Below are 23,375 nucleotides of genomic sequence, written 5' to 3' on the forward strand. Positions count from 1 at the left end.
CGGCTTTTTTCTTTTTGCTTATGTGGTGCTGAGGAATCAAACCCAGGGCCTCATGCATGCAAGGCAAGCGCTCTACCACTGAGCCACCTTCCCAGCCCTTGTAAGCTATAAGAAACAAGCAAAATTAACCAATAGGAAACACATTGAAGACCTGTTTAGTTCCAGCAAGAATACCTCTAATGGCTTTCTTTCGATGTAAACCTCCTGTGGGGTTAAGCAGTTGAGTGTGACGTGGCTCTAGGCTCAGGCAAACCTGACTTTTCATTCCAGCTCTGTCACATACAGATACACATGCAGCTTCAGGCAAGGTAGGCTCTAAACCTTAGTTTCTTCTACTGTAAAGTGGAGACAATAAGACTTACTTCCAAGCTGTCAGAGGGATTACACCAAGTTGACCCACCAAGAGCTCACACGAACCTAATGGCAGCAGTTGGTAAACGACTGGTGTTCCCACGGCTCCAGGTTCACTCAGCTTTGAACGCCTGGCATAGGTAGCTGCCTGAAGTATCAGTGACTTAAGAAAAATGAATCTGGCAGACATTTATTTAGTTGTCTGTAGTGTTCGTGTGTCCTTATGCACTGCATTTTCTTTGGGGACTGGGTATGGCAAGGTGGATTGTTTCTTCTCTGAAGGGAGTCCTTTCTTTACCAGTCTGGGTGTGTTTCTTGCAGGAGGAATTTGATGGGGTCCTGAGAGAAGAGACTGTAGCTGAGGCGCTCCACAATTTGGGGCGCTCGGGACCTGGGACAGGGCAGGTCTACCTAGATCTGAGTTTATCGGTGAGTATGACAAGCTCTCATTGGCTCCTACATCCCGACACTGGCCATACCATGTAGTTTTTTGTTTTTTCTTGTCAAGGTGACATACAGAGGGGTTTCAGTTATGTAAGTAAGGTAATGAGTACATTTCTTGTCAAACTTGTTACCCCTTGCCTCAATTTTCTCCTCCTTTCTCTTCCCTCCAACCCCCCTCCCAAGTGGTACAGATCATTTCCAACATATTGTCATGTGAGTGTCGCTGTTGCATTGGTTCCCCCTTGTCCTTTGTCTCACCATTCTGTTGTTCCCCTTCCCTTCCCTAATTCCAATAAACATATATACAATACCAGGGTACCAAAATCAAATACAGAGGATATACCATAGGGGCAAGAACATACAAAAGAAGAAGCAAAAAAAAATCACATAGTACATCAACAACAACAAAGAAAAACCTCTTGTGTCCATGTCTTGGCGTTCATCTCCCTTAGTGTCATCTTATTTGGTCAGATATACATAGCTATGGAGCTCTTCTGCTCTTCTTCTAAGCTTATCAAACAGGATTCATTTCAGGGTTGGCTTTTCTTTGGTAGTCATTGTTCTTCTGGGGACAGTAAGTCTCAGACCTTGCCTTGTGAAGGGGGTGGTGGAAGAGATGCATTATGGAAATATTAGACTTCAAAGAGCACTGGCCAACAGAGTCCTCGGCACCCAAATTCCTTGTTTTCAGTCCTTGCTTTGCACTTTCTTTTATCTTAATAGTCTACTCGATGGCAATCAATGCTTTCTTTCCAGGAGGTTGAATTTGATTCTGTAAAACCAATCAAAACCCCTTTAAGAATTTTCTCTCTGATCAGTGAAAGAAATACTGAAATTTATGTCTGAATCCAAAGGAATTAAGTATTTTGATATTGACTTTCCCCTTGAAGTATGTCAAGAAGTAAGTAGCTTTGAGCTATACTTTATTTTCCAAAAAATACCTGTCACTGAAAAAAAAAAAACTATTGTTATCCATCAGCTTTCAAAATTTCAGTCCTAGTCAGAAAGAAGCACAAAATCTTAGTCCCAGTTTTCTCCTAAGAGGCTGTAAGTATGCACTCTTCCTTTCTTTTGCTTTCTATATGGTCTCAGACAAGTAATTTAACTCTTTTTTTTTCTACTTCCTTATTATAAAGCACTAACATATCCCTTCAAGATTCACAGAGTAAATATAGCTACATGGGTGAGAAGAAAAACACACAGAAATTGTACTTACAGGTCCATGAACTAGCTCCTTCATGACGTGGCTTATTGGCTGCTAGAATATTCTGTCTTGGATTCGAATTGCTAAACTGCTTCAGGAACGCTGTGCTGTTGTTCACCTGTGCCTCTTGGCATAACCTTCAAGGTCAGCATAGTAGGGCTCTATGCTCTCCTTCTTGTTATTTTACTACTGCGACGGGAGATGTCTCACCCAGTCAGAGCACAGGGGACCTTACGCGGGTACTGTGAGGTATATAATTCCTGCAGCTAGTACAGGCCACACAAGTCCATTTCAGTCCACATTCCACTTACGTATGGAGTGCTATGCCTTAAGTTCATCTATTTAAAAAAAAAGCAATTCTTTAAATCTTATTTCAGCCAGGGGGAGTACAGCTGAACCTGTTTTGCCGCTGACCTCCTTTCATGGGAGATATTCCACGTTGAATTGTTTGGTCTTAAAAACCCGTATTACCAAATACACTTTCTGTTTAGTGGTGCTTTTTTTGCCCCTCCTCATATTTTACTGATGTTACACATTATATTTTGTTCTATTATTTGCATACATATCTTCCCTTTGCCAAGATCTCAAATTTCTTTATTTAGTTATTTGCTTATATTTCCTTAAGTAATTGAACAAAGTGGTTGGGTGTCATCTGAGCATGTCAGGTCGTGAGTATATTGCATTCTGATCAACGTTACCCTTTTATTATTCTCCCCCATCTCTCCCAGTTACAGCTCTAGCCCATCACTATCTTCATTACGCCAAGCATAACAAAGTCTTATGCACAGTAGGAAACAGGTATCAGTACTTATTTATGACCGTTAGCAGTCTTCATTTAGCAATCATCATTAAACTGTATGAGAACTTGCTTATAATGCCTCTCCTTTGGTTGGTCTCTTTCCTAACATGACATAAACCACAAGATCCAATTCTTTTATCACCCCACTTGAACTCAAAGCAGAATTTCCTGGAATGAATTTTGGACAAGGATCCACGTGACTTGAATACTTTCTGTCTCTCACTTACTCGCTGACTTCTGGCTGCTTTTATTCGGCTCTGTACTTCACGTTCCTCATCTCTAAACTGGGAACAATCTGCTGTACAGATGTCTTAGTTTTGTTTGATCTGTTCAGATGATTGTGAAAGAGCTTTGAAAATGAGCTCTGGGAAGGTGTAGGAAGTATTGTTATTAATGATCTCCTGATTGAGTGTGAATTCCCTTTAAAACTTCATTTAAATTCTAGGCATTTGCTTTCTTACTTCTACTAGATAAAAGCTTTGTCTTTATTGCTATTATGTATTTTTTAAACAAAAAAATTCTGCTCTAAAGGTCTTCACGAACACTGCTTTAATTTGTCTTTTCATGTTGTATTCATTCTTGCTAACAACACTAATTTTCTTCAGAGAAATGCTTTTTTTTTTTTTTAATGGAGCCCACAGTCTGTTCTTGAAATCCCATTAGTAGTACATTTTAGATTCTGTTCTCTTCTTTACTTTTGAAAGAAATCCTGGATTTCTTTCTGTCCACTGTTTTTTCTCCTCCCAGATGTTTACAAGAGGCTTGGTAGTAACTTGGTAAAGTCATGTTAAAGTCTTTTTTAAAATCTTTTATTTTCATAGGATTATGGTCTTGTTGACATTAGGATTCTGAGTAGATATGTTCACCTACAGAAGTTGGATCTTTCAGTGAATAAAATTGAAGGTATGTAAAGTTAAATTCTATAGCATGTTATATACTAACCTTGATATAAGTGGTGTATAGATCAGTTTGCTTATGAATCCTTTGTTTCCCATTCTCCCTCTCATTAAAAGAAGGAAAGAAAGAAGGAAGGAAGGGCCACTAGTGACTGTTAAGTGAAGATCAAGGCCCAGGTCTGCAGTATTCTGATATGATTGAGATGTACTTCGTAAGGATGGAATGTTTGCTTTCTTTTTCTCTTTTATAAGAGTGTTCGTTATCTCTTAAGTATTTCCTGAATGTTTGATGATTCCTATTCTTTCCTTCTATTACTTAGTGTAGATGAATTAGTCTCTCTTTTTCTCACTGATGGATTCTTTTTTTTTTTTTTTTTCTTTGCCGGTCGTGGGGCCTGAACTCTGGGTCTGGGCGCTGTCCCTCAGCTCTTCGGCTCAAGGCTAGTGCTCTACCACTGGAGCCACAGCGCCACTTCCGGCTTTTTCTGTTTATGTGATGCTGAGGAATCGAACCCAGGGCCTCATGCTTGCAAGGCATGCACTCTACCGCTGAGCCACCTTCCCAGCCTCACTGATGGATTCTTTTCTTTGTTTTACTTTTGCATTTTACATTTCAACCCAGACTAGTTCTATTATTATTTGAGCACCAAGAATGTCTCTCTGTCTCTGTCTGTCTCTCTCTGTCTTCTTCCCCATCTCTGTGTTTAGTTGATTCTTTCAGTGTTACAATTTGTAGTTCTCTCTATATATTTGTTAATGGCATCTTTTTCACATTTAATGAAATTAGTCCTATGATGGTCATATTTTCTTCAACACTTGATCTTTGTGTATGGTCTTCTGATCTTATTTGATATTAGTAGCATGTATTTTTCTTTAGACTCTTGTATAAGTAAGCAAATCATAATTTCTGGCTTACTTTCTCTGCTGATGACCTTTCTGGTTGCTTTATTTATCTGCTTTTTAAAACTGACAAATGTTGCTGATATGGTCTCTTCATTTCCCTTTTTATTTCCTCGTCATATGACACTAATAATTACAACATAATCCTTTTAATAGTTAAGAAGATTCTATCCCTTTTTAATCCTTAAGATGTTACTGTTGTTGACTTTAAAATTCTTTTCTAGATACACACACACACACTAAAACAAAACAGCCTGCCTATAATTCTAGCTGTGTGAGAGGTTGAGATCTGAGGACCTTGGTTCAAAGCCAGCCCAAGCAGGAAAGTCCTTGAGACTCTTCTATCCAATTGATCACTAAAAAGCCCTAAGTAGAGCTGTGTAGAACACTAACTTTGAGCACAAAAGCTCAGGGACAGTGCCCAGGTGCTGAGTTCAAGCGCCAGCACTGGTGTGCACAGGCACACGTGCACACCCGCGCACACACGTGCTTTTTTAAAAAATTACAAACAAGATCATAAATTGAGAGGATATTGGGGTGAGTATTGAAATTCAATAGTCATCAGCCTTCTGTCAATCTGGTTCCATTTATCTCTCCCTGTCCACCAGCCCCAGGGTTATTTTAAAGCAAGTCCCCTATTATGGTAACGGTATCATCAGAAAGACTTTTCCCCCCTTTAGTTACGAACAGGGATGCTCTGCACCTCTTGCCCTCGCCCCGAATTCCCAGTGTTGATTTCCTTTGCTGCATTGGGAGCTGCAGCCTAGGGGCAGGTCGGCTGCCGGGGAAGGCCTCAGGTCCGTATCCCTGCTGCCTGAGCTGCGAGGCGAGGCCGCAGCCGTGGCTAAAGCTCTCCTTTCCACTGAGCTGCATCTTATCTCTCCTGTGTGGTCCACGTCCATTCATTCCTTCAGGGGTTTTCCGGCTGCGTTATGCCCCACACCGAGCATCTTTCTTTTTGTGATGCCAGCCTGATGTTCTGATGTAGACCGTATTTCAGCTGGCGTCGGAATCATCCTCAGAGTTTCTGATCCCGAGTGGGCTTTGAGTATCTGCCTTTGGGTTATGTTGCTCTGTTGCGTTTATGCTGCTGGTCCAGGACCTCACTTTGAGAAGCGCTGATGCAGACACGAGGTGCTCCTGCCATCTGGTGGACAAAGTGGTCACTGCACCCAGTAGAGACCTCTCAGCAACCCAGGCCAGGGATTATTTCTGTCTCCGTGATCCTAAAACACAGGCTGTCTACCAAGCGTAAAATACACTCACCAGCTCTTTACTAGGACTAACACAATTGCTGCTTTTGCTTTCAGACAGATATCTATGGTAGTCACGATTACTACCAGCCTACAAATAGTTGTTGGGCTCCAAAAAGGGTTTAGGGGCTCAGTGCAGGTTCATAGTTGAGACCATTCCTGCTAGACATGTTAGCTGAGTTCAAAAGAGATAAATACAAACCGAAAAGCCTTCAGTTTCTTCTTTGGCTTCCTCTCACAAGCTGCCTTCCTCAATTCAGTCATTATTAAGTTTGACCAAAATGTTAATGTCCCAACGTATGTAATTCCATTTGGAATCCCCCTGAGTGCGTAGTCTTTTTAATGTGATATTCAAGTTTCGGGATATTTTCTTGGAATAAAATGCAGAACTCAGATGTTATTTTGAACCAATCCAGAGTGAAAGTACAATAATAGCAACAATCTAAATCACTTCAAATAATTAATGAGATTTAGGATTAAGTCCAACTAAAACAAAATTGAATTTACAACAAAAGAGAGTTTCCTAATTATGTCATTTTCAGTCTTCCAAAAAGACTTAATTCTGTTATTTAGGGGCTAATTATCGAGAGGATTATCTAAGGCTTTAGTTTTACATCTTTTCCTCTGAGGCTGGCAATTTTTGGAGCTGTTAGGTGCTCACAGATCATTGGAGAATAAGCAGGGGACACGCTAAAGGCTTAGGCCATTGGTTACTTGGCTATCCTGGAAATAGGTAGGTAACATTAAGTTGTTACCTTTAAGAGAGTTTCCCGCACAATTTTTGGTGTGTTTTCTACCTTCTTGATTTTATTAATGTGACTTATCTGTAATATATAAGATGTGTTCAGGTCTGGCATATTAAAATATTGTAAAATAATATACCCTGCTTTTGAAAAAGTAATTATCTCTAGTTACTTAGTTGGCTTAACTATTCTGTATCTATTTTCTTTCTTCCAGATTTGTCTTGTGTGAGTTGCATGCCTTATCTCCTAGAACTTAATGCTTCTCAAAATAGGCTGACTACATTCTTCCATTTCAAGCCACCCAAAAATCTCAAGGTATACTTATCACTATTTTGATTTTCAAAATATCGTAAATAAGCAAAATAGTGCTAAAGTAGAGACATTAGAGAGAATAAAATGTAGGAGTATATAGTATACGTGTCTGGATAGAAATTTTTAAAAGGAGTCCTTACGCATCATTTGCTTTGGAGACGGGTGGTCATCTGTCAACAGCTATTATCTTTTTAGGAAGCTTTGCTGAAACTTAATGTTCAAAGAATGACTTTTCCCTCTTCTTGCCCATCTTTAACTAGTCATTATTGTGTTTCTTTTGTGATAGCAGGGAAATTTTATCTGAAAAGCCTATCAGACTTATTTAGGGTCTCCGCTTTTGCCATCTTTATTTCACCTCTACTCTTTAAGAAAAAATAATGGGTTCAGATCCCCCACTCTTGATTCTGGTTTTCTGAAGCAGGAACGAGCTCCGTGTGACTAGTTCACCATGCTGGAGTGATGTTCCTTCATTACACCAGAACCCAGGTCGCCTGTGGCTCTTAGGAAAATGAGATGGTGGCCTGGCAGTGTGGGAGGGGCCCCAGGCTGTGAGTCTAGTCCAGCCAGATGTCCTGGCTGCTGGCCCGTGGGCCAGACTTATGGACAGGTTGTGGAGCACTGGCTGCCAACTTGACTACACGTTGAAATCAACTGCGGGAATTTAAGAACTACTGAGGTTTGGAATCCATTGCCAATGACCCTGCCAGTAGCTGAGGGTAAAGCCTGACCTTTTGTCATGTTAGTACCCCCGCCCCAACTGACTGTACCATACTGACAATTTTAGAGCCATTCGAATATTTAAAAAATTCTTTTAAGGACTAGAGGAATAGCTCAGCAGTAGAGCACCTGCCCAGCATGTACTAGGCCCTTGTTCAAACCCCAGTAAACACACACAGACACATACACACAGACACACACACACAGACACACACACACAAACACGTACACACAGACACACACACAGACACACACACACACATACACACAAAGTTATTTTAAGGACTGACCAACTATTACCCATTATTATCTAATCCTTTTCTTAATAAACCAAGTTAAGTGAGATCTAAAGTATTCTCCTGAGGCTTACCCAAAGATGAAAAAGCATTTGAAACCAAGAATTCGATGTTCTCCACATGCCATTGAAGCAACTTAATTTCTTCGTCTATTATTCCCTATCATTCCATCTTATCAGTCATGTGCTTTTCCCTCTGGGAGTTTCAGTTCCCCCCTGGGTGCCATGTGAGGTGCCATCGTCCTCAGTGTGAGCTGTGCTCTCTCAGGCTCCTCAAGAATGGTACTTGCAGCACTGATTAGATTCTCCTCTGCTGCCCTGGTCACCTGACTCTGAGCCAGGGAAACCAAGTCCCAGACCACCCAGGGGAGGCGTTAGGGCCCCATGAGGATTCCACGCTGTGTTGATTGAGGCCTCCCAGTGCTTTCAACCCACCATCTTACGCGATCTTCCCAGCAAGGCTGTGACCAGCTGGCACTGCCCCATTTCACAGATGGGAAACACTGAGGCCCACAAAGGTGAAGCATCTTACTTCATCTTTGCAGGGAAGTAGAAGGACTGAGATGGAACCGGTGGTTGAGACCCCCGAATCCCCATGTGTCCCCTGAAAATCAGGCTTGAGTTAGAACTATTTCCTACCCTCTTGAGAAGGTAGACTTGCTTCTTACTTGGGGTCTGTGGTGCTCATGCCACTAACCAGAGGGAGCAGGCAGGGGTGGGGCCTGACCCTCCGTGTCTTTCTTCAACTCCTTCTGATATTCGAAGGAGAAGAATGAGTTTGATTTGATGGGCTCTGAGTTCCAAGGGAGTCAGAACAATATCATAACCCTTGTGAATTTCTCCATGAACCCTAACCTCATGAGCACCTAGGGGGTGCAGCACTGGCTTTAGCCCTGACAGAGGTGTAGGTAATGGACAGCCGTGCTATGCTACACGAAGGAAAGGTGTGAGGAAGAAATGTCAATTACAGGTAGGCCCACAGAATGGTAAGTTCATTCTAGTTTGTTATTAGATAGAAGGAAAGAAATGAATGTTAAATTCTATGTATACCATTCCAAGCTTATTAAGTTTTCTATGCTTCCCGTTGGTGCATGAACCAATTTCTTTCCATTTTGTTTTCCTTAATGCCATTTTGTTTGTACATTTCTATTTCTTCCTGTGAGTTTAGCCTCTGGGTTTTGCTGACTAGGTAACCCCACTGTGACATTTGTAATGAGCCTGACCAGGTTACTACTCTTGCCTTTGAATGGTTTCTAACTTGGTATTTCATGTAGAAAAGTGTTCTCTTAGCAAATTGTTGGGACTAGAATCACCATTTGAAAGGCTATGAGAAGGTAATACTAGTAAGACAAGTGCTTGCTATATTATTGTTCAGTGTATTTCCAGAATATGATTGCTGTACTCTTGGGACGAGTCCTGGGGCTTGAACTCAGAGCCTGGATAAATACTATTCTTGAGCATTTCTTCTCAAAACTAGTGCTCTACCACTTGAGCCACAGCTCCACTTCTGGCTGTTTTTGGCGCTTAATTAGAGATAAGAGTCTCACAGTCTTTCCTGCCTGGGTTGGCTGTGAACTGAGATCCTCAGATCCCAACCTCCTGAGTAGCTAGGATTCTAGACATGAACAACAGCACCAGCTCTTTTTTTTAAAAAATAACTTTGTTTGTTTTTGTCTAGTAGATGAATTAAACTTATTTATTCCTTTTTAATCTTTAAAAAAAAACTAAGACCATCAGAGGTTGCTGTAAAGGTCTCTTCCTTAGTCAATTTTGAGAAATGATATAGAGTTGAACAGATGTGGCCTAAGGGACAAATAAATACTCTCCTGTTAGCTAGGGGTCACAAGGGATCCTAGTGACATAGGAACAAAAAAGGTCAAGATGAAGAAATGAAGTGAGGTGGAAATGCGGCTGAGGCGGATGGAGCTGGAAGGCCAAGAAAATGTTACCGCTGTGCGGGAGGCGCGGCTGTGGGAGGCGAAGCCGGTGGGTGGGAAGGCAGCTCTGCGAGGGCAGGGAAGCCTGGCCTTAGTGCCCCTCAGCCTGGGCAGACGCGATGGGTTTCTTATCTAGAAAATGGTTAGAGACAGAGGACTACTTTGGCCTTAGTATACATTCTATCAGTATACTAAGTAATGAATTCAAAGTCTGTGTTCACAAATCTTTCCTCTAGGTTCGAGTAATCGCTGGGGGTGAATCTGAATGAAAAACAACAACTAACTTCTTCGTCTCTTTTTCTCGCCAGAAGGTGGATTTTTCCTTCAACCATATTTCTCAAATGTCTGATCTGTCGGCATACCATGGTCTCACTAAACTCATTTTGGACAGTATCCTTTATATGGCTAAAGGGGGAAATTGGGTTAATAACACCAGCAGAAAATATGTGTCAGATTACATGGAAATAGTACCTGAGAAGCAGTTCATTAGGAATATATCATTTTTAGTAAATCATCTAAATGATTAAGAATTGATAGTCACAAACAGGCGTGGTGGCATATCCCTGTAATCCCAGCCAGCCTTCAGGACACCGAGGCAGGAAGACCTCTAGTTTGAGGCCTGTCAGGGCTACGTAGTGAAACCCTATCTCAAAAAAAAAGTATAGGGGAAAAAAAGAAGGGAGGACGTATCTTATTCATTAAAGAATAAAACTATAGTCAAAGTTTGCCAACTAGAACCTCAGTCCTGAAGGCTGCCCCAGCCAGCCCTTCTTTAATAAATGTCAGCGGCTTCGTAATTCTAGAGCCAGCACAATTGTTCTGATTTCATGAACACATTCCTTCAAATCTACCTCAACTTGTTCCCCTTTAATATGAATTCAGTCTTTGAAAATCCAGAGTTACCATGAAGAAAATTAGGAGTAGTTTTTCACAAAAGAATGTATACCATTTCCTTTAAATAAAGCACCATGTTCCTAGTTTGGTTAGTTTAGTTATTTGTGCTAGGTAGGGATCAAATTCAGGGCCTCACCAAGGTGAGGCAAATACTAACCACTGAGCGGTATCCCCACTAAAGACAGACACACATTTTGATTGGTAGCCAACTTCAGGCATACATAATTCATGCTCTCACTAGTCAGCATCTTCTTGTAGGGCTGAAGGAGTTAACTGAGATCTGAGAGTTAATGAGCTTTAGTCTCTTCACCCCAGAGACTGAGATCCCCTGGGTATCAGAGAGCAGTGCCGCCTCTTTCTCACTACGTATCTTTCTGCCCTCTTGACAATGTTCTGGGGCAGACTGGAACGTGACTTGGTTTCCCCTGTGTGCCTCATTCCAGGGTTTTTGCCATAGCGTGGTATAAGAAGGCTGGGATGATAGAAGGTGCTTTTCTCTCGGAGACCTATTTCTGAAAAGAAACTCTTTATGAACATATATAAATTGCTAGGAGAAGATAGCAACACTCCCTTTAGGACCTGCACATGAAAATAAGCAGGGAGAAGACAGACAGTGCTCTTCAAATGAGGGTATTCTCCTGATCACAGCTCAGGAGAGAAATCAGAAAATGATCTATAAATGGCAACTCCTTTGTACAGCTACTTAAAGATAATACTATTTTATTTTAAAGCAAACGATCTAAAGGAAGGGTTTGGATAACAGGGTAGAAATATGAGCGTGGACAGCATGTTCCTGTGTGCCTTCGAGATATGTTTGACTGAATTTGCAGAGAGACAGTCCTGGAGCCACTAGGCTCAGAAATCCACCCATCTCCCATCACATAGAAAAGGGCTAGCCGGGCACCAGTGGCTCACGCCTGTAATCATAGCTACTCAGGAGGCTGAGATCTGAGGACTGCGATGCAAAGCCAGCCCGGGGAGGAAAGTCTGTGAGACTCTTATCTCCATTAAACCACTAGAAAGGTGGAAGTGGCGCTGTGGCTCAAGTGGTAGAGCGCTAGCCTTGAGCTGAAGAGCTGAGGGACAGCGCCTGGGCCCAGAGTTCAAGCCCCACAGCCGACAAAAAAAAAAGGAAAAAGAAAAGAAAAGAAAAGGGCTTTAGAATCCCCTGAAACTTCTTAGAAATGCAGATTCCCAGGCTGCAGCCCAGACCTCTTCAACCACAACCCTGCACAGAAGCACTGGTCTAGAAATCAACTGTCCCCAAACTCCTGGCTGCTAGAAGGGACACAGCATCCAGACACCCTTCCTGACATTCAGGGTCTCTATAGATGGCCTCATGGAGTTTGATATGGAGAGTTCTGCCCAGTCCCGCCCTACCCCCCCGCCCCCCGCCAGCCCCTAACATGTTCTATATGCAGCCTGGGATTGCCAAAGGAAACAACTCTCCAGTAGACAGCTTAACACATTTCTATCATGAGTTTTAATTCCAAGATAAATTTAGCTTTCCATGTTGTAGCTTTGTAAAAATGTCAGATATCATGAAGAAAGGAATTAGGTTTTTTTTTTCCCTTAAAGTTGACATTTGGTGTAGCAATTGAGTCTTATCAGTGAGGTATAAAGAGCTGCAATTATTGCATCAGAACTAATTGAGATGCAGAATGTAGGTATATAATTAGAGTGTAACACAGCACTATAACTCACCTATGTCTGAAAAAAACGGGCTAATACAAGTAGCCAAAACAAATTACCCTTCATAGACTATTGATGAAATAAGCTTAGCTAGATCACAGTTTGAGAAGGTAGTTTCTAAATAATATTAAACATGCCTCTCTCTCTTTTGTCCTGTTCAAGGATGTCATATTAACCATGGCACAAATACTGAAGTTTTTTATGTTTCTCTGGACAGCTGAAAGCAAAAAGAATACATAGAGGCTTATACATTAATCCCTTTGGAGAAAAACAAAAGAAGTCATCAATTGTATTTTTTGTTGGTAGTGGTGGTGGTTGTGGGGCTTAAACTCTGGGCCTGGGCGCTGTTCCTGAGCTCTTTAGCTCAAAGTGAGCGCTATACCACTTGAGCCACAGCTGGTTTTTCTGGTAGTTAATTGGAGATAAGAGTCTCACGGACTTTCCTGCCAAGGCTGGCTTTGAACCATGATCCTCAGATCTCAGCTCCTGAGTAGCTAAGATTACAGGTCTAAGCCACTGGCACCCAGCTTGTATTATTTTTAAAAGACAAATATCTAGAGATTAAAAATATAGGATCATATATTTTTTTTTTTTTGGTCCGGTTGTGGGGCCTGAACTCTGGGCCTGGGCGCTGTCCCTCAGCTCTTCAGCTCAAGGCTAGCGCTCTACCACTTGAGCCACAGCGCCACTTCCGGCTTTTTTCTTTTTGCTTATGTGGTGCTGAGGAATTGAACCCAGGGCCTCAGGCATGCAAGGCACGCGCTCTACCACTGAGCCACCTTCCCAGCCCAAGGATCATATTTTAAATGAGTTTTGTGCTAGTGGATTTGAAAACAGAGGAAATGGACAAATTCCTAGACAATTATCACACACCAAAACATTGATTTGGAAATAAAAACTCCAAGTTGTCCTTAATTATGAAAATAATTTGTTACAAATTACAGTGAAATGAAATTAAAATGAATAACCTGAAGATAAAATCACCATAAGGCCCAAACTTTCAAGGTGATGAATAGATACTTTTGAACATTAAAGGTAGAAATAATAATCACAATTCATTCTAATCAAGTTACATTGATATCTGCAGTAGGTGAGGAGATAGAAAAGAGGAGAGGACAGGCTTGCTCACTCCTGATATAGATGTAAAAACCCTAATAGTAGCCACAGACTCTGACAATGGTGAGAGGCAGATGAATATTATTACCAGATTGGGTTTGTTCAGGAATGTAAGGGTAATTTCATATTAGAAAATCTATGAATGTCATTAACTACATTAATACAGTCAGGAAAATAAACCTCGTGATCCTTAGATAGCAACATAGCAGCATAAGTAATTTAATAAAATTTAGCAGAATCCAGCACGTATGCACAATGAAGCTTTCAGTGATCTAATATTTCTGTATCTAATATTCTTTGGGAATATTTATAAAAACGTTCAAAACAAGCTCTATCTGGATTATGGGCCTGTTGTAAGAATTCGTTAAGATGGAGATCAAGGCCAGATGCAGCCATTGAACTTGTACTCCTCATGGTTTTGGAATTCTTTTCTCCATACTACATCAAGAGAAGTTAGAGGTAGAAGGTTAGGAAGGAGAAAGTACAAGTCGCTCTTTCCAATGACATGTTTAGCAACAGAGAACATGAAAAGGAATCTGCAATAAATGACTAGAAATAAATAGTTTTCAGAGTTCAGCAGGGTGCCTGGATAGGATTTCAATAAATAGAAATCAATTGTATTTCTCTCTAGCCGAAACAAGCAATCAGAGCATGCAATTTTAAAACAGAGGCAGCGTTTACAAGAGCAACAACCCTGAGTTTGTTAAGATGAATGAGATCAGTGGGAGGAACATAACAAAACTGTGTTAAAGAGTAGTGAAAACTTCACTAAAGAGAAACATATCAGATATCCTCGGATAAGAAGGTGGGCATAGATGTGAAAGACGGTTACAAACAATAAACCAGAAAGGGCAATAAACGAGTGAAAGGAAGTCAGTCAATTAACTCTAAAGTACTGATGTTTTAATTGATCTCATTGGCCTCTTTTCCCTTCCTTATGTGAATCGCTGATAATTCATTGAGAATCACTTTAAATTGCAAAGTTGTAGATGTGGATCAGGCTAAGCATTTCAAGTAAATACAATTTATTCCTTACCTATAAGCATCGGCCAATTTTTAATTAGAACATATCTTAGTATTATAGAATCATAGCATTAAAAAATGAGATTCAGGCCAGGGGCTCACACCTGTAATTCTAGCTACTCAGGAGGCTGAGATCTGAGGATCGAGGTTTGAAGCCAGCTTAGGCAGGGAAGTCCATGAGACTCTTATCTCCAATTAATTCTAAAAAGCCGGAATTAAGAGTTACGGCTCAATTGATAGAGCACTAACCTGGAGCACAAAAAGCTTAGGGATGGCACCCAGGCCCTGAGTTCAAGCCCCAGGACTAGTGCGCGCGCGCGCGCGCACACACACACACACACACACACACAAATTCATAGAATTTCACATGTAAGTCACAGCAGTTTCGAGATCCAACCCCTATTTTAAATATTATATGGAAAGCGGAGTCTGAGACCCCCGGTGGGTCAGCATCTTCCCTGAGATCATCTGATAAATAACTGACCTGAGATTGCTCTTCTGACGTCTGCTGTTTTTGCCCATGTCACAATTTATCAAGTACTTAGTGCTTTGACCAGAGAGCTGTTGAAACGGCATGCGTGCTTTATTTCTTGAGGGGTTCGCTTCCCTGGCAAAGGCTATTTGTTCAGCAGGAGGTGATGTAGTTCTTTCAGCACTGGTTTTGATTAAAGCCATCATTGTGGCTCTTGCCACTAAGAGAACCGGGATGAGTCTCCTATTTATTTCCTAGTAACTGTTTTCGATATACCAGAACCATATTTTATGATTGTAGACAAATGAAAAAGAGCAAATACGGGACTACTGAATAATTCATGACAAGCACTCATGAACTACGGTCGGTGTTGCCAAAATGTAAAAATATATTTTTCCCCTAATCGTAAAGTTATGCTAAAATGCTACAGGGTTCCTTTACTCGGTTTACACAAGGCTGAGAAATTCCACTGCTCAAGATTTATCCACAGAACGGTGCAACTTGAGAGTTACAATGCAATATGATGACTCTGAGTTGCATGTGTCTCTCTCCTGATACTCATCTTTTAAAATTATAATATCCCTAAGAGGATTAACCCAGGCAGCTAATTCATTGAAATACTTTTAGTGATTTATCAGATTATATTTCTTCTTATCAGTAACTCCTAAGACCTAAGAAGGAATATGAAAGAATAATGTTAATAATGTTAGGATAAAAGATAAATAACATTTTGTGGAGGCTCTTACAAATAGGAAAACAGGAGATGGGAGTGATAATGGCATTTCTGAAAACAGACTCAACTCAGCTCTGTATATGACCATCATTATTGCTGGAGGTGACCCAGAATGGGCCCCTCAGATGCCATTATCTATGGATGCTCAAGTCTCTTCTATGGAATGCTGTAGCAATTCCATATGACCTATGCATATCTGCTCAGGAACTTCAGCTCTGGATTACTCATGCATACCTAATGCAATGGAGATGATGCTATGCAAATAGCTGTTAAGCTGTATCGCATAGATAATGGTGACAAGAAAAGAGTCTGTAGAAGTTCAGAAAAATATTCACTTTTTAAAATTGAACCCACGTAGATTGAAGGGCAAGCGGAACTCCTTACTCAAGAGCCTAACTAAGGTAGCCTCTCATGTGTGGGAAAATTACCATAGACCCAGTAGGAAAGGTTTCAGTTCCTTAGACGGCTCATTAGTGCCAGGATTCCTGTCTTCTAGTCTTCTGACCCTCAGTTCTCCACAACACCTTTGTACTCTGCCAGGATTCAGAGCATCTTCATCTTGGTTGGAATAGAGCCCAGGACATGGGTATCCCTGAAGTAGGGCTTCTATACTCTTGTGAGGAGATAGTAGCTCAAGCCTGTAATCCTAGCTACTCAAGAGACTGAAAACTGATCATCGAAGTTCCAAGCCAGACTAGGCAGGAATGTCCATGAGACGTTCATCTCCAGTTAACCACCTGAGAGCCAGAAGTGAAAGCATGGCTCAAGTGATAGAGTGCCAGCCTTGAGCAGAAAAGCCACGGGAGAGCACGGGCCCTGATTCAAGCCCCTGTGCTACCACCAAACCCTATCTCTCTGCGACACGTGAGGCAGGTGGCCAACTGGTTTTTCACAGCCCAGTTTTTGTTGTTGAAGATGACTTGCTCCACAGGGCTGTCTTTCATCTCATGATCTTCTTTCCTCAGCCTCCCAGTGCTAGGATCATAGGTGTGCATCACCTTGCCAAGCCTTTTCACTGTCCAAGTTTTTATTTCATCCGTTCCTGTGTGAGATAGTGTAATATCTTATTTGCTGTATTTCACATTCATATTTCACTACAATCCATCTGTACCTAGATCTGATCCTTAGTTTAGTTCCAGAATAATTATTTAAGCAGCCTCAAGGAGATAGAAGAAATGATAGTGTTTGTGGGCATAAATGCCCATTTGTAGGGCTGTTCTGGCAGGAAGCTTTATGGGAGTAGGCTGAAGATACATACTGACTTTCCAGTTAAGTCCTAGAGGAGAGCAGAGCTTTGTTTTTCTCTAGCCATAGATTGAATCTGAAATTCTCTGGTACATTTAGTACTCTATATTATCTAGTTTCCTTATCTGGTCTAGTCTTCTTCTGGTTCAACACCAGTCTAGAATCTTCCATTTCCAGGCTACTGGCCAAGATAGGCAGAGGACATGATTGGCAGAGGACAGTGATCCTGTTACCTGTGGCCTCCCATGTCGTTGGAACGCCACCATACCTGGCTTTTTGGGGGCGGATGGGTCTTTGTTTGCCTGGGCTGGCCTTGAACTAACTGCAGGTATGAGCCATCATGCCTGGCCTCAGCCTCATTTATTATAAAGACAAGAAGCCAATATACGTAGATATCTAACTGAGAGAAAATGTAGAGGCAGCTTCAGATTCTGTAAATGAGCCATATATGTATGCAAATGCTACTGGGCACACTCAGAATTCATGCCTTTAAAATTTATAGTATAATCAATATATATGTATATGTGTGTGTGTGTGTGTGTTATTCATGCCACATAGTGAGCATGATTCTTCTTTATCAAAACTAGTGTCTAGCTTTTCTAGTGATGATTTAGCACTTTTTTAAAAATATTTTCAAAACATTTTCCTTAAACATAGCCGTGGTATATAGACAATGAAATAGAAGAAATCACTGGACTTGAGATGTGTAATAATCTGACTCATCTTAGTTTGGCCAACAACAAGATCTCAGTAATTAATGGCTTAAACGCATTGCCAATTAAAATTCTTTGTCTGGTGAGTCCAACAATAACATGTTTTTCTTTGTAGAAGTAGTGATGGCTACTTGGGATTTATTTTGGTTGTTTGTGGGGCTTGAACTCTGGGCCTGGGCGTGAGCCACCAGTGCCTGGCTTGAGATTTTTTTAATTTTTTTATTGTGAAAATACTGTACAGAGGGGTTACAATTACATGGGCAAGATAATGAGTACATTTCTTGGCTTGAGATTTTTTTGTTTGTCAGTTTGGGGCTTGAACTGAGGGTCTGAGCCTCTTGGTGTTCAAGGCTAGCTCTCTACCACTTGAGCCACAGTGTCAGTTTTTGTTTTCTGGCTAATTGGAGGTAAAAGTCTTACAAATGCATGGGTTGACTTCGAACTGGGATCTTCAGACCTCAGCCTCCTGAGTAGCTAGGATTACAGGCGTGAGCCAGTGGTGCCCAGCTGTATTTGGGATTTTTCAAGTGTGTAGAGAGCAAAAACCTTCATGAAATGTATTCATTTTGTTCCTTTTTAGGTCTGTTTTGCATGCACCTGAATGTACATGATCATTATTCCATGATTTTGTGATTGGGTATCTAAGTTCAATTTTTTAGAAGATTGACTTTTTACACAACAAAAGATAGGCATTCTTTTTAAACAAGGATTTAAATATATTTGACAGTATTTTTATTGGTTAAAAACCATTTGAACCTATTTAAGCAGAATATTTATTGCTGTTCTTATTTTATTTCTTATTGTTCATTTTCTTTCAAATTATCTTCATGATGTTTCTAGGCACTGAGATTGGCCAGTCCTCCATTCATGCCAGGCTCACCTCCCAGGAAGTCTGAAATTGTGCTGATAATAAATGAGTAATTAGCTGGGTGCTGGTGGCTCACGCCTGTAATCCTAGCTACTCAGGAGGCTGAGATCTGAGGGTCACGGTTCAAAGCCAGCCCAGGCAGGAAAGTCCGTGAGACTCTTTTTTTTTTTTTTTTTGCTTTTTTTTTTAAATTTATTTATTTTTCATTTGTGAACATACTGTACAGAGGGGTTACAATTACATGGGCAGGATAATGCATACATTTCTTACCAAGCATTGCAGCCTCCTCCTTTGTTTACCCTTCACATCCCTTCCCAGCCCCCCCCCCCCCCCCCAATCCCAACCCTTCTCCTCCCCCCCCTTACCCCCCCCCCCACCGACGTTGTAAAGCTCGTTTTGGACATGACAACTTATACTTCTCGTTGTTGCATCAGGTCCACCTGTATCCTTAAACAACTGTTTTTTCCCCCTCTCCTCCACAAGTTATACTGACATCAAATATAGTGAAAGCAGGGGTTATACTGTGGGGGAGGGACATACAAAGCAACAAAGAGATAGTCTTATAAATGCGTTAGAAACACATGCATGAAAGAAAAAACATTAAAATACATGTCTAAGGGTTCATTTTCCTGACATCATATTATCTGACCTTTACCGCTTGACTCATACATATACTAGATATTGCAAATAAGGGAAACCATGGGACCTATGTTTCTTTGGGCCTGGCTTACTTCACTTAATATAATTTTTTCCAAGTTTTTCCATTTCCTAACAAATGTGGCAATTAAACCCCCCGTGAGACTCTTATCTCCAATTAACCACCAGAAAACCACTAGAAGTGGTGCTATGGCTCAAGCGGTAGAGCTCTCGCCTTGAGCTGAAGAGCGCAGGGATAGTGCCCAAGCCCAGAGTTCAAGCACCACGACTGACAAATACATACATACATACATACATAATTATAACCAGAAAGTTTAAACTTGATTGTTTTTCTACTGTGGAGACCTTTCTTTGTAAGCCCTATGGCATGGCATTTACCCAACAAACAGCATCAGCAAGATGATATAATCAACATTGAATGTTACCTGTGGGTAGCACTCATATGGAGGGTTACCAATACTGTTTCTGGGCCAGCAAGGATCCTTTCTTCTTTCTATCTACCCTTAGAGATGGCTTTGCTGTTCTCTCTTATGTCCATAAGAAGGTGGTGGGAGGATCTCCAGGCACAGGGATGCTGCTGCTTAATTTAATGTGAACAGTCCACATTGGACGGTTAGCTGCAATGCCATCTTGTACTCTGAAGCTTTCTAGTATATATGGCATACTAGTCTTGTCTTACTGAACCATAGCTTACTGACGGTTGGCTATGAGGTGATTTTTCTTGCCCTGAACTTTGAGCTCCAACTGCTTTTTCCAGGCCCTTCCATCCTATTGATGGAGTAGGTAAGGGTGCAGTGTTGGTATTGAAATACCAAGCCTGGAACCAAGGATGGAAAGGTTTAATCATTTACTTCATGTTTCCTGGTGTCAAAGCAGAAATGAAAGTGAGTTTGAGAAACTGGATTGAAACATTTTAAATGAGAAGAGGAAGTCACATTTTAAAGTTAGGATAATCTGAAAGATTGTGGACAGCACTATACATGTTTGTGCACTTTGTAGTTGGTTAGAAACTCATCCTGTTCTCCGCATGGGTTGTCTGTGTTGACATTCCACTAGTTTTAAGGGAAGCAGGGTAAGTGGAAGGAGATATGAAGGTAAGCTGAAGGGAATGGAGACTCAGCGCGTCAAGAAGACTAACACATGGATTTCCATCCTAAAAGTTTGCTTTATTAACTACTGAAGTGGTACATGCTGACAGTTGTGTCTCAGGTATCTTTTAGAAAGAACAAAAGGTACTTAACATTATTCACACATAGGTAGATTGTTTCCAGTCTCAACCCCTATCATCCAAGATAAACAGAAAATACAGAATTTACTATTATTCATTTTCCTTACGTTTTTCTGAGAACAGGAAAGGTCTTCCTCCAAATTTCAATAAAATTAATGCCATAAAATGCTACACATTTGTTTCAATGATTTCTAATGCTTTTATTTCTAAGTAGTATGACCAGTTGCTTAGTTACTCTAAAAGAATTCATTCTGCAGTTTTAGAGTCAGAAGAACAAACCAATCACTAGTTCTTGACCTTCAACTTAAATGAGAAATGTAAAGACTGTAAAAAGAGGAATGTGGTTCACCTCCACTCTTAACAAGTAATGTATAGTGTGTTCCAAACTTTGAAGCTCCATTTTATCAGTTAGAGACTATTGGATTTTCCCTCACAAATTGGTAGCTTAACAATATTTCTCATTTCATCTATTTAAGAAAATAGCTTCTCTCTAAAAGCTTTCTGGCTGCTAATTGTTGTAGAACAGGCAGAAAGAATTACTCGTGCAAAAATTGGATGTCCAGGCCTAGGCCAGATGCTTCAGCTTGAACAAAGCCTTAGACAAAGGCCTTAACTATTTAGAAATTCTGTGATTCTGATGTTTTATCAGTTCTGGTTTCTTTTATGACCATGGACTACCTAATGAAGCATTTCTATGCCTCATTCTGCTCAGGATCTACAATTTGAAAGCCTTCAGAGACTGAAAAAAATTATAGTCTAACATTTCATAGTCCTTTGGGGAAAAAAGTATATTGCATGTAAATTTAATATGTGGGCATTTAAAATGGGACATTTTTTTGAAATATAATTTCAATGTATTAAATTGATATGGATATAATGTTTAGTTTAGTGTAACTTTTTATCTTTCCCTTTGCTTAGGGCTTTCCTGCTCATGAGTAGTACTCTACAGTTGGGCCATGCCTCCAGTAGACTTTTCTGTCCAAGTTGGTTTTGAACTGCAGTCCTCCAGGTTTTAGTTCTCTGAGTACCTATTGTTGCAGATGTGAACCACTGGTGCCCACTATCTTTTTTTTTTCTGTTACACTTTTTTGGCAACTTTTTTTAAACTCTAAAAAAGAAGGACATTTGGACCCATTTTGGCAGTTGGAGTTAAGTAGATTTATTTACTTGAACATACTTCAGACAATACACTAGTAATATGATCAATTTAATCAAAGCTGAGGATTTTTAAAGTATTTTATTTTAATACTACATAGCTATTCCTATTTAAATATTTTTCATTATCTTTAAGTATGTACAAAGACATTTCAATTCAACATTTTAATTTATTGGTACAATGCATCTTTTTAGTATAATTTTTAAAAATAATCTTTAGATTTACAAAGGAGTTTCAGTTTAACATACCAGTTTATGAATATAATATACCTCGATCAATGTCATCTCTTCCATATATTATTATTATTATTTTTCAAACATAAAAATAATTGCTGGATGCTGGTGGCTTGTGCCTATAATCCTAGCTATTCAGGAGGTTGAGATCTGTGGATCACAGTTCAAAGACAGCCCAGGCAGGAATGTCTAAGACTCATCTCCAATTAAGCATCAAAAAAAAAAAAAAAGGAAAGAAAGAAAGAAAAGAAGGAAGGAAGAAATAAAGAAAGGAAGGAAGGAAGGGCCAGAGCTGGATATAAATGTTCAGGATCAGTGTTCAGTCCCTGAGCTCAAGTTCCAGGACCAACACAATGAATAAATAAATATAAATAAATAAAGATAGTAAAATAAGCTCTCATGTGCTATAGTCCATCTCTGTAGATTATTAACCATCAATTTACATGTGTTAAAGTGCTATAGAATTATACTTAGTGAACAAAAAATATGACTCATTAGTACCATGGAATTTTATGAAAACTCAATGAAATGAGCTCTTGCTTTTAATAGACCAGAAAATGTTCGAACACGTGAAATATTGTAGGTGGAAGTAAATACTTTGATGTACATTTTCATTCCTTATGACGTATATTAAAAGCTTTGAAAGAGGATAAATGACATTAGCCACAACCTCAAAAAAGTTAGTTTAATTTTTGCGGTGGCATTTTCCTATCCCTCAAGACTGAGGAAGCCCAGGAATGAAGAGTGTATTGGAGAACAAAAAGAAATGAAAATCATTATTTCTACTCTTGTTATGATGGGGATATGGAAGTTGAAAGGGGGGACAAACTTTGAACATAGGAAGTTTCTGCTCATTGTCTAAGAAAAGCATTTATGTGAATTATTGAAGAACTTAATTTGGTTATCTATCATTGGATAATCAGCCCCTCCTGTAATGAGCTAACATTTCTGCAAGTCGAGCTGGCTTTGGGTGGGTGCTTTTTCACTAAGGCTTATTGCAGTTAGTGGGATCTGAGTAGGTGCATTACCCTGCTAAGATGACTGTTTTCCATTTAGTCGCAAGAGCTTTTTAAATGTGATTTTCTCTTATTCTGGTGACCTCTACATGAGTTCTCTGCAGTAAGTTAGCTGGACTTCTTAACTTGACATCACAGGGTTCCTAAGCCCCCAACAGAGGCTTCCTGGCCTTTCTAAGACTACTTGGAATTGGCATATTTCCGCCATGTTGTTTTTGTTAGGGGAACTTATAGATCAGCTTAACCTTAAGAGAAATCAGCTGCACAAGAGCTTGAGTAACTGCAATCATGATTCATTCATTGGAAGCCTCCAAGGCCACAGACCACTGTAGGCCTTGTAATATGATATGATTATGTTTAAAATAAAGAAAATAAGTGTATGTGGGAATTAGTGTTCAAGTGGTTTGTTGTAATATGATAGGAGAATTATATCAAATTCATGGTTCTAGAGATAAAATGGAGGTAGGCTACCAAATGG

General features: G+C 40.2%; 1 protein-coding gene across 1 annotated transcript in view; it reads left to right on the plus strand.

Moving 5' to 3' along the window:
• The window catches only part of Lrguk (leucine-rich repeats and guanylate kinase domain containing), a 103,545-nt gene that overhangs the window by 5,594 nt on the left and 74,576 nt on the right, over positions 1-23,375 (plus strand). The window contains exons 2-6 of the mRNA XM_013021543.1: positions 673-780; positions 3,620-3,701; positions 6,805-6,905; positions 10,160-10,241; positions 17,697-17,821. Of these exons, the coding sequence (XP_012876997.1) occupies positions 673-780; positions 3,620-3,701; positions 6,805-6,905; positions 10,160-10,241; positions 17,697-17,821 (498 nt within the window). The remainder of the gene's footprint in view (positions 1-672; positions 781-3,619; positions 3,702-6,804; positions 6,906-10,159; positions 10,242-17,696; positions 17,822-23,375) is intronic.

Source organism: Dipodomys ordii, unplaced genomic scaffold, assembly GCF_000151885.1.
Source record: "Dipodomys ordii isolate 6190 unplaced genomic scaffold, Dord_2.0 Scaffold56, whole genome shotgun sequence".
Lineage (NCBI taxonomy): Eukaryota > Metazoa > Chordata > Mammalia > Rodentia > Heteromyidae > Dipodomys > Dipodomys ordii.